The 14,818-nt window shown below is 36.5% G+C and overlaps 1 protein-coding gene and 1 pseudogene across 1 annotated transcript; one reads left to right on the plus strand and one right to left on the minus strand.

The window, feature by feature from the left end:
* Positions 1-10,187: 10,187 nt before the first annotated feature.
* Positions 10,188-12,159, plus strand: LOC120152532 (syntaxin-61-like). The gene is made up of 8 exons (XM_039164736.1): positions 10,188-10,265; positions 10,341-10,422; positions 10,546-10,659; positions 10,825-10,938; positions 11,283-11,464; positions 11,572-11,662; positions 11,759-11,824; positions 11,943-12,159. The coding sequence occupies exons 2-8, from the start codon at positions 10,369-10,371 to the stop codon at positions 12,051-12,053; spliced, it is 732 nt and encodes a 243-aa protein (XP_039020667.1). The 5' UTR covers positions 10,188-10,265; positions 10,341-10,368; the 3' UTR covers positions 12,054-12,159.
* Positions 12,160-12,439: 280 nt separating this feature from the next.
* LOC120152540 lies at positions 12,440-14,211 on the minus strand (annotated as a pseudogene).
* Between the last annotated feature and the right edge of the window lie 607 nt (positions 14,212-14,818).

The following is a 14,818-nucleotide window of genomic DNA, read 5'->3' on the forward strand; positions in this document are numbered from 1 at the left end:
ACATAATCGCAACGCGATAATACATAATCGCAATGCGATTTTCAAAGCGCCATTAGTATCATGGCCAAGTATTTTATTTTTAAATTCCAAACACGAATATTAATATATTGGAACACTGAACCGTCCACAGTATATCCCGTAATCGCAACTCATAACCTAAAACCTAAAATCACAACTCAGTCCCATCTCCATCTCTCACTCTCTCACCCATCTCCGACGAAATCCGTCCCCATCTCTGGCGAAATCCGTCTATCTCCATCTCTCAGAGCCACCCTCACAATCAGAAATGGAAAATCAACCAAATCAACCAACGAGGGTTAGTTTTTTTAATTATTTTCTTTTTGAAATTTTTGCATTATTATTAGGTTTTTCATATTGAAATTGATGATAAGTTTACTGGTAATTTCAATAATAGATTAACCATTTCACTTAGATTGCTTATTAAATCATCCGAGAATCGCAACGCGAAATGAAAATCGCAACGCGATTTTAGTTTCGCATTGCGATTCTCTCGTTGCGATAGTCATTTTCGTGTTGCGATTTTCATTTTCAGAAACTATTCTTCTTCTGCAAATTGAAACTTGAATGAATTGCATTACTTCAACCAAAAAACAAAGACAAATACGAAATTCACAGTGTTGCAAATTTAAGTTTGAAGAATAAACTACTACTCTTTATGTTTATTATTGTTTTTGGTATATCTTCACAGTGTAGTTTTTGGTATATCTAACTTAGTATGTTTATTGTTTTTATAGAACTTTTATTCGGCTCAATTGACCTTAAGAAATAAAGTCAGCCTGGCCAAAACAATTGCGTCGAAGCTTTCACCTGCACAAAGAAAAATGTTTGAGGATACATGCTTCGGGCCATGGCTGAAAGTACAACATCCCGGTGGAGATGCGATGTTGACAAACTTGTTTCTTCAAACCATGACTAGCGATCTACCAGAGACTATACAACGTCGTGATGAAGAGATATGGTTTGATTTTCCACCGGCGTATACGTGTTTTGGGCGGGAGGAGTTTTGCTTAATCACCGGTCTACGCTTCAGACACGATGATGTAGGTCGGTACACTAGACACATTACCCGCCCATCATGGCTATCCCGGGTTTTTCCTGAGCTGGAGAGGCCGAATCTACACGTAGAAGACCTGACAAGATTGTTGAATAAGAAAGATGGTTTTACTCGGATGGATGACGTCGACGTTGTCCGAGTATGCCTTCTAATTCTTTTGCATGCCGGCTTTTTAGGCAGAGTGGCCAGACAACCTATTCCAAATGATCTAATCAAATTGGTAGAAGACCTAAATGCGTGGAACCTGTTTCCGTGGGGCTCGTATTTATGGAAAGCTACATGGAATAAGTTATCGTCTGCCTTGGATGATCGAAAAAGTTTGCATGGCGATGGTTCCAAATACACTTTGACAGGCTTTATTTGGGCCTTTAAGGTAAGAAATTTTATATAATGTTTCCAAAATTATAAGTAATTATTTAACAATTACTAATGTTTGTTATTATATTGTTTGTAGATTTAGATATTTGAGGCCTTTCCCGCCATGAAGACATATGCAATAAAAACTTCAAATGATATTCCCAGGGCTATTTCCTGGAAGAGGAAACGAACCTTGCAATGGGAAGATTTACTACGGTATACGCCAATAAATAATGTAAGTTAACATAAATACTACCATATGTTTATAAACAAGTTATTACTAGTACACGTTTAACTTTGTTTGAGCTTTTATATTGTTAGGAGGACAACACTCCTCTACAGAGGCTGACACCCACGGAAGCTGAGCTTGCCACTGATTGGTGGCAAGCTAGTAAGCGTTTTTTTTGATGGAACGGTTGATGAGCAGCCTCCACTTCGGGAGCCATCACCTCGCCCAGAGCTATCACCTCACCCAGAGCCATCATCTGATCGACCCGACTATATACCTCCACAACGACAGCCATCACCTATTCTGTCACATCATCGAGCCTCTTATCCACCATCACCGCAAGATAGGCGACCGGCAAAGATGCCACGACGTTTATCTCCCTGTTCTCCACCTCAACGGGATGAGTTAGGGGAGTTACGTGATGAGGTCAATGCCTTGCGTGAGGAGGTCGGTACTTTACGCAAAGACGATGGTGCATGGCGTGTTGAGGTGTCTACATTACGCGGTGAGGTAGCCGCTCTACGTGAGATGGTAGCATCGTTGCAGAATGAGGTTCATACTCTACACAACGAGGTAAGTTTAAGATTTTTCATACTCGTAATTCATTCGGTTGCTACCAATACTGCTAAACTGTTTTTGTTAGTATTTGTTTTTGGTTTTGTTTTTGTCTTTTGGTTGAAGTAATGCAATCCATTCAAGTTTCAATTTGCAGAAGAAGAATAGTTTACTTTCGCAACACGAAAATGACTATCGCAACGCGGAAATGGCTATCGCAATGCGAAATGAAAATCGCAACGACAAAATCGCAATGCGAAATGAAAATCGCAACGACAAAATCGCAACGCGAAATGAAAATCGCAATGCGATTTGTGTTTCGCGTTGCGATTTCATTTCGCATTGTGATTTTGTCGTTGCGATTTTCATTTCGCATTGCGATTTTGTCGTTGCGATTTTCATTTCGCATTGCGATAGCCATTTCCACGTTGCGATAGTCATTTTCGCGTTGCGATTTTAAGTTTCGTGTTGCGAAAGTAAACTATTCTTCTTCTGGAATGTTTATATATGTTGTCCTTTTAAATGTTTATATAAGTGCTTACTTCTGGAATGTTATCTGAGCATTTTGTGAACTATGATAGAATAATGACTTGGGTGAATACAATGCTAGTTTGAAACATATTTGTCTTTGTTTAATATCATGTCTGTTTATTTACTGATTTATGTATTAATTTTTTTTAGCGGCCCGATAAGGTGGATGCTTTACGTCGGGTTTTCCTTGCACGACGGAGTTCATGCATCAGACGGCGTGGACGTGCTATTACGTCTCCGTTCACCCCAATGGTGCGAAGACTTCGCAAGAAGAAGCCCGACTCACCTGTCATCCCTCAAGAGTCCCCTCCAATCGTTCAAGAGGCCCCTATCCTCCCTCAAGAGTCCCCCCTACCGTTCAAGAGGCCACTGTCATCGTTGAAGAGATCCCTCCCACCATTCCAGAGCCCGATTCACATGGGGTAATATATCGAAGTATTGAGAAACCCCCACCGGTTCCGGACATGATGGATGAGAGTTGGCTCTCGTATGAGTTATCGGCTAGTACCCTTCCGGTATCTAAAGTGGAGAGGAGACAACTACCGGAAACAATTGTGGATAATACCCTTTGGGCTAAGACCGCAGTTGATTTTTATCTACATGAGCGGAGCCAAGGGTGTTACACTGACATAAGCAAACTCAACGATGAAATGTTTTTGTTGCTTGATCGGTCTTGGTGGGGTGTGCTATTAGGGGTTGAAGACAGTGGCTATTTCGATGGGGAGGTAAGTCTTATATTTGTCTTATATATGATTTTGATTAATTTTTTTAAAAATTAATGTAATTCACTAATATATGTATTTTTTTGTAAAACAGCATATCGATGCGTGGGTGTCACGTCTACTAATAATAAGGAAGCTTAGGAAAAATAAAAAAATTCGCGATATACAATAATGCCGGTGGCTTTTCACGCAGTTCACTTGAAGAATCAACGAGATGAATCATTTTCGTTGGGCAATGGACAAGCTAAACTTTATCCTGCATGGTGGGAGGTCGATAAGGTTAGTGTTTATTTTTTAAATTTTTTAAAGGTGTTCATAAATAAGTGCGCAAATAAATGAATTATTACTTATGATTGCAGGTGTTTATCCCTGTTTTAGAACGTCGTCATTGGCTTCTCGTCCAACTTCAGCTCCCATCCCTGAAGATAATAGTGTATGACAGCATGATAAATTACATATCACTGTCTGATTTGAGAGATATTATCAAGGGATGGAGCTCTCATTTGGCTAAATTCTTGGATGGGATTCATTATTGGACTCATTCTGGACACAAGAAGCCAAATAAGTTCAATGTCACAGTTGTCAGAGACGAGACCGCGCCACAACAATCGCCGGGAGCCAGAGGGGATTGTGGTCCTCTCGTATGCATGTGCTTGGCGCGTTTGACGACGGGAAGCACAAAGTTTCTACCTCCCACCGATAGAGATAGAGCTGCAGTAGGCTTGTGGTTTCGGCATTATATGGCTAGAGCAATATATTCGAGACGTTGCCTACCTGCATCCGCGTTATGAAAGTGTCCATTGTTAATTGGTAAGTCAAATGCAAGTTTTGTTAACATATATACTCCTTTTGGTTTGAAAATGTTTGGTTAAGTACCTAGAATTCAATAATTTGTTGTTTGTAGGTTTTAGATGTGTAGGAAGTCTTTGTTTGAGCAAATGTTTGGTTTCTGCAGGTTAATCCTTAAGTGAGCTGCGTGAAATGGATGTACGGGGTCACAAAGTTGTTGATTCATTGATTCAATAATTGATGAAGAAATAAGAATTATTATTATTTTTTGATTGTTTAATTGATTTGTAAAAGATGATTTGTAAATGTTGATTTGTTTAATTGATGTGTACATAATTCTTATTTGTGCTTGTTTAATTGATTGAAATGTAATAGTTGATTTGTTGATTTTCAATCTGCATTATGTTGAAGGCAAAACAGACTATCGCAACACGAAACTGACTATCGCAACGAGAGAATCGCAATGCGAAATGAAAATCGCAATGCGAAATGAAAATCGCAACGAGAAAATCGCAATGCGATTTTCATTTCGCATTGCGATTTTCTCGTTGCGATAGCCATTTTCGCGTTGCGATAGCCATTTTCGCGTTGCGATAGTCAAATGAATGTCTAATAAGTGATAACAACTGAACAGATCATAGCAATGTTCAAACTCAAGTTACTAATGCATGCCTAACTGAAAATGTTAAAAGTGCACACATAAAATACACATAATACAAAGTTTGCATTTAAAAATCACCTAAGTTAACGGTCCCAAAAGGTGAAGCCGGTTGTGATTGGGATTTTGAAGATGATTGCGATTTTGATTGCCTTTTGCTTGACACCATATGAGCTTTGGATTTTGATGAGGATCCATATTTTGGTGGAGGAAAAGATGATTGTGATGGCACTAGTGAACCACATGTCAACCTTGTATGACCACTTTCCTTGCACCGACTACATGTCGATCTCTTCTTCTCTTCACCCTTAGACGGTATACGATCGTGACTTTTTGGTCGGCCAGGTAGCCTTCTGTCCATGGCTGGTGGCAAAACTGTTTGTAAGTTATCTGGTATGTCCCACTCAGAAGGATGTGGAATAGGGTAGACAATCTCGGCATAAGTCTGTCGATATACTTCTGTAGTGTAGCAATCCATAGCGTATGTGCTTGAATCATCTTGGTTTAGATGAAGAGAAACTTTTATAACATGGCCACACGGATAACCAGATGTTTGCCATTTCATACAACTACACGTCCTTGCATTTAGATCGACAAGCCCATTTAAGTTATTATCCAGTACTTCAAACAAAGTGTTTGAACATGGTTCAACTCTCCATGACGTTGACTTCACAACACGTTTCGTTATCTTTTTTTCAGTCCATGGTGTAACACGATGTTCCAATGTTCCTGTAAATTTAAATAAATAATACTTAGTAAAATATATGATAAGTTACGAATTCAAAGAAATAATACCTGCATGGTTTCTTTTCTTGTAGTACCACTGTTGAATAGAGGCTCGAAAAAACTCCATTAACATAGTAATGGGTAATTTCCGGGAATGACGACTTAGAGCGTTGATTGATTCTGCACTATTAGACGTCATGAAACCATATCTTGCTCCAAGTTGATGTACTCTTGACCATCTTTCAAACCCGACATCTTCTAGTGTTTGAGCACACTGAGGCAAAACACGTCTTAAACAGTTTATATGCTTATTGAAATCCACTTCCCGATAAGCTTTTACAGCCTTCCAGTATGTCCATTTGTGCTTTTTTATACCAGCAGACCTTGATTTTAGATTTCTATACAAATGAACACCACAAAGTCCATGAAAAGCATCTGGGAAACACCTTCTAACAGCGTTGTCAATTGAGTTTGCCCTATCGGATATGATTGTCAGATTGCTAATAGGACCTATGCAATCCCTAAGATGCCCCATAAACCATGTCCATGAATCAGAGGTTTCAGATTTGCCAACCCCGTAAGCTATTGGCAATATCCCATATTTAGCATCCATGGCTACTGCTAATAAGTTTACTCCAAGGTATCGACCTTTCAAATGTGCTCCGTCAACTATAATAACTGGGCGCATGCAAGTAATAAACGAACGAATCTACAAAATAATATACACAAGAAATATAATCATTTAAATGTGAAATGCATGTAACTAACAAAAATGAGTCAACAGAATTATATTGATTTACTAACCGCAGCACCAATGGCGATAAACAGCAACTCAAAGCGTCCATCTCTATCTGTTTTGATATGAGTTACCGACCCAGGATTTTTCAGCTTTAAATTGTGACAATAAGCCGGCAGTTGGGCAAACTATGCTTCTGGCGACCCCCTTAACAATTCCAAGGCATAACATTTGGCTCTCCAAGCTTGAGAATATGATATACTAATCTTGAACCGAGCATTCATGTCATTCATAATTTCATGTCCCCGATATACCCTGTCATTCAAAAACATTAACTCAGCCAAAAAACCACCCAAGGCAATCATACGCCACGTACAGTTTTTGTCAATCATACACCTTGTTTCGAAACGATCTTTGTTTGATTTGTTAACTTTTAGTTGATAGCCATCTTCCACACATTTCGTATACAAAGCTATCTTCAAGTCTTCCTTTGTATCAAAACAATCATCTTTCTTGATACGAATAACTTTTGTGTAACAATCAACTGTTTTCTTTACCAACTCTTCTTCTGGTATCTGAAGTAATTCTGGCATATTCCAGTTATACTCTTGTGACATTTTCTTTTCTTCGGGGACTTTTTCTTCTTCTTTTTCTTCTTCAGGATTATATGAATTACAGAATGGATGTTCAACATGTTCATTCACAGTCGTAACTTCCTCCTCATTATCATCAACAACATCTTCCTCGGCAACGGCTGTTTCATCATCAAAATTCGGGAATTGACCAATATCAAAATCATTACACGCAAGGTCTGTTTCTTCTTCTGAAACATCATCAAAATCCGAGTATTGACCAATATCAAAGTCCGGGTATTGACCAAGATCAAATTTCGAATACTGACTAGTACTCACAATTTTTTCTGTTGGCTCATCATCGTCTAATTGGTCAATACGAAAACCGGAATTTGGTGCTGAAAGTTGATTGGGATTTGGATTAGAGAAAGGTTGTGGGTTTTGAGAAAAACTTAGTTGATTACTACCCGCTACTGACCCAACAATACTACTTCTAGGTTCAACAACATACAATGTAACATCATCACTTGAAACACTAATGTAAGCAATGAATCGTTCAACATCTTCATTGTCGGTTAACAAATAAACTTTACCATTTTTCTGATAAGATAGCCTAAATCCACTTAGGGGCTCTAAATTCAATTTCTTTGAAACACGTAACATTAGAGTTTCATAAATTAACTTTTTTAATGACAGTTTTAGTTGAAGATTCATGGGTAAAGGCATATATTGTAAAACACCATGAACATTCTCCCATGACCCTCCAAAACACAAATCTATCCAAACATGATCAACATTAGATGATTTCATGGTTGTAAATTAATTTACTAAACAAACGAGCTGCGAAACTAAGACCTGTTGCCGGATGGGGAAGGATGTAGGAACGGATGTCGCCAGAGAGAGTGAAAGATAGAGATGGAATGAGTTGCGATTTAGGGATTTAGGTTATGAGTTGTTGCTGCTGCGTAGATATATACCCAAAAAATTTGTGTTGCGAAACTAAAACCTATTGCGAACTTTGAAAATCGCATTGCGAAAGTCAGTATCGCATTGCGAAAGTCAGTATCGCGTTGCGATAGTCAGTATTGCATTGCGATTTTCCCAATTCGCGTTGCGATTTACTTATTCGCATTGCGAATTGGGAAAATCGCAACGACACTGTAGACCATCGCAACGCGATTTCCAACTATCGCAACACGAAATGCAACGCGAATTTGCGATAATGGAGATCGCGTTGCGAATTAGCGATCGCATTGCGATTTTGTTGATCATTTTGGAAAATCCGGAAAAAGTTGATTAAAATCGTATATTATAAGACATTTTTGGTCACTGAGGCGATTTTCTCATGATAAAATTGTCTCAAAAATCAATTGCTAGATTTGTTTTGAAGGGACTATGATAAAGGACAAAAAAAATAAATATAAGTATTGTTAATTAAATTATATACGATTTAAAATGATTAATATATAATAAAATACTCAATTTAAAATTATATATATAATCATTAAATTATAAATGTAAAAAGAAAATACCAAATTATATATACTCATTAATTTTTTTTGAAAATAATCAGGATATTTCATTAATTGAAAATCGTATCAAAAAAACATTTGTCTGATAAAGACAGAATAAATACAGTCATGACTATAAAAAATAAAATATAACAATGATTAGTAACCAAGATATCCTTTACAAGAAAGAGGACCAAGAGAAATTATTATTGTAATTACAATAAACTAGAACAAAACTACAATCCGGACAACCAGATTATTTAGAAATCAACACTTGGATACTGGATACAAAGATGAAAATAACTTCTTTTCATACCTGCATATATCGATTTACTCCCAGATCGGGGAATCTGATCGCTCATCTGTTGTCAACGGAAAAAACGTTGGGTGAAGAAGATATATATTGGGTGGAAGATGGATCAGTGTATCTTGAGAACCAAGCGGTGGAGGACCGACGTTGGATTGATCCTCCATAGTAGTACAACTTGAGGTTGGAGTCGCTACAAGGGTCGATTCTGTTTTTTCACTTCCTTTCTGTGATTTATTCGCGAAACGTATTCATCCTGAGATTTCAGAGAAAGGAAGTCCAACCATCGTTTTTCTTGTTTTGTTCCTTTTAGTGTTTTTAGCTCTTTTGTTTGCCTATTTTCATTTATCGCCGTATTATTTGTCATCCATTACTACTTTTTAGACTTTTTTATTGCTTCTTTAGTTGGTTTTTATTATTAATAAAATATTGGCATGTCATCATCTTATTAGATAAAAAATATTAAATATATATATATATATATATATATATATATATATATATATATATAAAATAATATTTTTATTTTTATTTAAAAATCTTAAGTGATAATGTCATATCATCATTTATCATGACCTAAACATTACATTAGCATCTGAGTCCGCATGTTTTTGCTTGTTTAGTAACATACGTTAACCGTCAATTGACTAACAGTTTTCATCAAACGAAGATGTTTTTTACTCAAAATGAAAGTTTAATGGTTAAATATTTAAAAAAAATACGGACAAATTTGACAATAAACGTTAAAATAATTTTATTGCATTATTCTTATCCAAATTTACTTTAGGGGCTGTTTGGTTCGGGGAATGTGGAATTCCCATGGGAATAGAATCCACATTCCCCCGTTTGGTTGGCCGGGAATCTAATTCCCGTTAATATTTTATTACTAATAGTGAATTTTTTGGGGTATATTACTGGGAATGTCATTACCCCTTCTCTTAGGTATTGTTGAATTACCGGCGTTTTGGACTAAAATACCCTTAATTTTTTTTTCAAAAATATCATTTTTCTATCATTGAATAAAAAAAATTCTACTAATGTTAAATTACAAATTTATCCTTAAACTATTTTAGATTTACAAAAAAATCTATAATTAAAATTTTATATGAAGTTCAGGGTTAAAATAAAATTTTACTCTTTCATTAAACTCTTTTATATTTTTAATTTTGTAAAAAAAAATATATAAATTTTATGAATTTAAATTTTTTAAAGAAAATATATAAATATATAATAAGGACAATTTGATCAAATATACGTTCTAATAATATTTTATTTCTTTAACCAAACACGATAATCTTACATTTCTACTAAATTAACGAGACAGAAAACATAATATTAATTTTATTCTCGAATAATCTTTTATTCCTATTTATAATCATACATTTCGTTAACCAAATTGGCTTCCTACATTCCATTTATTTGCTCTTTAGTTTTACCCTTTTTAAACAGTGTAAACACCGATCGCCCTTCTGGGTCTGTCTCAGATCGGTGCCAAGGGTAAGAATCCATCAAAAAAATTTACTTTTTTCTTTACCTGAATTATCCATAATTTTTTCCATTCGACATTTCCAGGATTCAAGTTAATTCCACTCCTTATAAGATGTCTAAAGCACAAGATCCATTTTATATCGTCAAAGAAGAGATTCAAGATTCTGTAAGTTGGTTCTTTTCCTGTTAGAGAAATCGATTGCTTGATCTCGTTGATGATTGTTTCTTCTTTTGGGAAATGGGAGTTTGTATTTTTAGATGACATTTTGGGTTTTTTTTTCATTTTTAGATCGATAAATTGCAAGTAAGTTTTCATCAATGGGAAAGAGTTCCTCCTGGAACTGGTGAGCAAGTTCATCTCACAAAAGATCTCCTTGCTAATTGTGACAGCATCCAATGGCAGGTATTATAATTAAGTGTTTTTTAATTTGATTGGATCCTTGAAATGGGTAAAAATATTGGATGATTTGTTTTGCATTGTTTCTATGGGTTAATTGAACAACCTTTTTTGATATTTTGATTCGATTTCGATTTCGATTGCTGATTATGATTCTTTCTTGATAGGAAGGTGGATGAATTGGATAAAGCGATTTCGGTGGCAGCTAGAGATCCTTCTTGGTATGGTATCGATGAAGTTGAGCTTGAAAGCCGGAGGAGATGGACCGCCAATGCTCGTATTCAGGTATCGTTTTATGGTCTCATTACATTTTATTTATGTACGAGGATATATTCAGCAACGGAGTCATTCTACCACGGTGTACGGCCAGCGTGGAGGTGCTTGGGTAGCATTTTAAGCCGGAAGAAGAACAGATGTGCTCTACTAGCACGCAAAAATCTTCAAGCTTTACTAATTGAATCGTTTTATGCTTAATAACCGTCGCATTGCCGGGATTGTCCTGTTAATATGTTATTATAAATGACGAATTTCTGATTCATACAAAATTTGGATTGGTTAACAAGTGGCTAATATTGTTCTTAAACTTTCCCATTAATGGATGGCCTTTATGAATTATTTTGTTCGATAAGGTGGCTGATGTGAAGAAAGCTGTTGGAGCTCGAAAAGAGAATGATAATAGTGCAAGCGTTATCCGTCGAGAATTGATGAGACTGCCAGATTCTCAGCAAGCAGACATATCCAACCACTATAGTGCAGAAGATAACGATGACTTTATAGAATCGGAATCAGATAGACAAATGCTTCTTATAAAGTAGGGTTTTCTCGTTTTCCTCGTATTCGTTTCTAATTATGAGCTCTCGATGTGTTCTCTTCTCCGATTTTGCTAGTTTTCCTATTGTTATCAACTCATGGTTGTAGGCAGCAGGATGAGGAGTTGGATGAGCTTAGCGCAAGTGTCCAGAGAATTGGAGGAGTCGGGCTTACGATACATGAAGAACTTCTTGCACAGGTGAGTTGCAACTGTAGTCGGTATATACCTTCCGATATTCGTGTAGGTTCGGTGTTGTCCATTTGACATCCTAATTTGAATGCCTTGGTGCTTCAGGAGAAGATATTAGATGAGTTGGGTACCGAAATGGACAGTACGAAAAACCGACTGGATTTTATTCAGGTAATTCTTAATCACAACCTGCAATCAGAAATATCAAATATTCGGTCTTTTGTTATTATTTTTCCGAAACTTGACCTGAATGTGTTGCTCGTCTACTCTTTGGCTCTTCCGAATGCAGAAGAAAATGGCTATAGTTATGAAGAAGGCTGGCGCTAAGGGCCAAATAATGATAATAATATTTCTGCTAATGTTGTTCATCATTCTGTTCATTCTGGTCTTCTTCACTTAAAAGACCAGAGGAGAAAATCCCAATTTTATGTTCATACACAAACATGAACACGAACACAAACGAGAACGAGATCCGACATTCTCGAAAATAACCCTTTTGGTTCGAAAATAACCCTTTTGGTTAGCGTCATCTCTAGTGTTTAATAAATGATGAGTTGAAAATGTGCCGAAAGTGTTGAACTTGATTTGTTCTTTGTAAAAAGATTGTGGCATATATCATTACATTATTCTTTACTGTTTAGTTCTTTGCAAATGTAATTGTCTATGGACTAAAATATGACATCTTTTTATTTATATATTTAAAAAAAAGTGAATTATTCATCACTGGTTCAAAATATTGTGAAAAGAAATGTCATTTACCAAGTGCTAAAATTAAATGAACTGATTTTAAAACCACAGAAATATTATAAATCTCTTCAGGCAAGATATATCCGACGCACAAACCAAAATCAAGCACCAAAAACTCGAAACAACTAAGGTCGTTTAATCGATTCCTAAGCTCCGATATTTTGAGATTTGTTAAGGATGACACCTTCGTATTTGACCTGGAACCACTTCATGGCATCCTCCTTGGTAACTCGGTGCTGGATACCGACGCGCGACTTGCACCTACGACGACGACCCACGCGGTACCCAGCTCGTTCGAGAACAACGTAGAAATCCATACCATAGATACCAGTTGAAGGATCATACCTGAAATGCAAACAAGAGTTGTTATTTATGCCCTCTATGCATGACTGGTTGAATGAAGATGCCAAGAACAGATATCCACAACACTAGAAATCGTTCCGGCTCCCTCAACCGGTGTTGTTTGGGCTCTTCATTCTGTTTAAAGCATCCATGCTTTATACCAACTTAGTCATATGGTCATAAAGACATGAATATCCAAAGTCCCACTAAATGCATCAAAAACACATTCAATATTTCTCCCTGAATCCGAAACATGGCACACAAAACAGTAGTAACGTTTCCATGCCGATCGCTATGCAGAAAAGCAAAACCTTTGAATAACTCGGCCCAGTTAGACATTGCCTATTTGCTTTGATATCTCGTAACTTCATCCTAAAGGGACATTTATTGGGGAAACATCTCATAACTTCGGGACTTCACGGGGACTTTTACCCAAAATCATGGGGATGTCGCCGCGTAGCCCCGGAGACTTCCAGAAGTCTGTAGTCCCGGCGACTTCCAGAAGTCGCAGTGTAGTCCTGGAGACTTCCACCGAGTAATGTAGCAAAGATCCTTGCTCAAAAAAGTAATTTTTACTAAACCTTGTATTGAACCATTTTGTCTCACCCCGTCATTCAAGCAACTTTGCCCCTGATGAAAATAGGTGCATTACCATTCAAGTAATTACAGTGTTTAATCATTAAGTTTCAATGAAACCAATGACCTAAACCCATCAATGAACCAAACTTGGTTTATCATCTTCATCAACATCAACATAAAACATCAAAAAGAATAAGCTACTTACTTGATACCAAGATCAATGTGCTCTTGGATACCGAATCCAAAGCAGCCAGTATCACTGAAATTCCTCCTCAAAAGCTCATATTCCTTAACCTTCAAACCACTCTCAAGAAGCTGCATAGCTTTCTCCCCCCTCACAGTCGCATAACAAGCAATCTTTTCATTACGCCTTATTCCAAAAGATCTCACAGTGTATCTAGCTGCTCAAATAAAACCCCCAAATTTCTCATTTTCATTACGAACAACAAATCCCACAGAAAAAAAAACATAAACCAAAATCAGAATTTGTTTCAAGAATTTCACCCTTGGAGAATACCGGGGTTTGACCACTGAGTTGTTCCAGGACCTAAATAAAGTGCAACAAGGATTAAACATAACTCAAGTTAAGGATTTGAGAAGAGAAAATCAAAGCGCATCCTGCTTTTTGTCTGCCAATTACCTTGGCGTCGCGTGTAAGACGATCGCCACTCTCACCGACTCTCACCGACGGAGATGTTGAGGACACGTTTCTGAACTTTAATCTCCCTCATTGGGTTTGAAAGCTTCTTCTCTGAGGCCTTTCATAGTTACAAGAATGAATTAATGTATGAGAAATTACCTTCAAATTAAGATAATAGATTGATTAAGAGAGAGGGCTACCATGGCGGCTGCGTTAAAGATGTGATTTTAGAAGAACAACTTAGGGTTTGCTAGGGTTTTATCTTTGTTAGAACTTCACTAGTTTGCCCTTTATTTTTGGCATAAAATACAACTAAATACGATAGGGTGAAGCATTTACCATCTTAATTCTGGGGTAAAATACACAAATGATCCGCGATTATAAGTTATTATTTTGTTGAGTCATTCAACAATTAAAAATTATAAAATAATTCCTTAATCATAGGGTTCTATTTTGTTGAGTTCCGATTATTAAAAATTTAAAAAATTACAAATGATTCTTTGTAAACTAAGAAATGAAAATATAAGAAAAAAATAACTATAATAGGATTTGATTATAGTTGGATGAAACACTTAATTCTTTAAGTAAAGTCGGGGTTTGAACTATATATAATTATATTAATTTTGTTGATTATCACTTCAGCTTCTTCGTTAAATATTAACGACCCACTTAAATAATTAAATAATATGATTAACAAAATTAAATATCAATTATCAAATTAGAATCTGTCCGCCATTAAATATCAATGATCAAATTAGAATCTTTTCCCAAAACAAATGCACAAGAATTGAAGAGACTCATGGCTTGAATGCAGAAAAGGCCACCCCAGAGTTGTGTCTTCCAAGTCCAAAAGAATT

Source organism: Hibiscus syriacus, unplaced genomic scaffold (assembly GCF_006381635.1).
Source record: "Hibiscus syriacus cultivar Baekdansim isolate YM2019G1 unplaced genomic scaffold, ASM638163v2 tig00111092_pilon, whole genome shotgun sequence".
In the NCBI taxonomy this organism is placed as follows: domain Eukaryota; kingdom Viridiplantae; phylum Streptophyta; class Magnoliopsida; order Malvales; family Malvaceae; genus Hibiscus; species Hibiscus syriacus.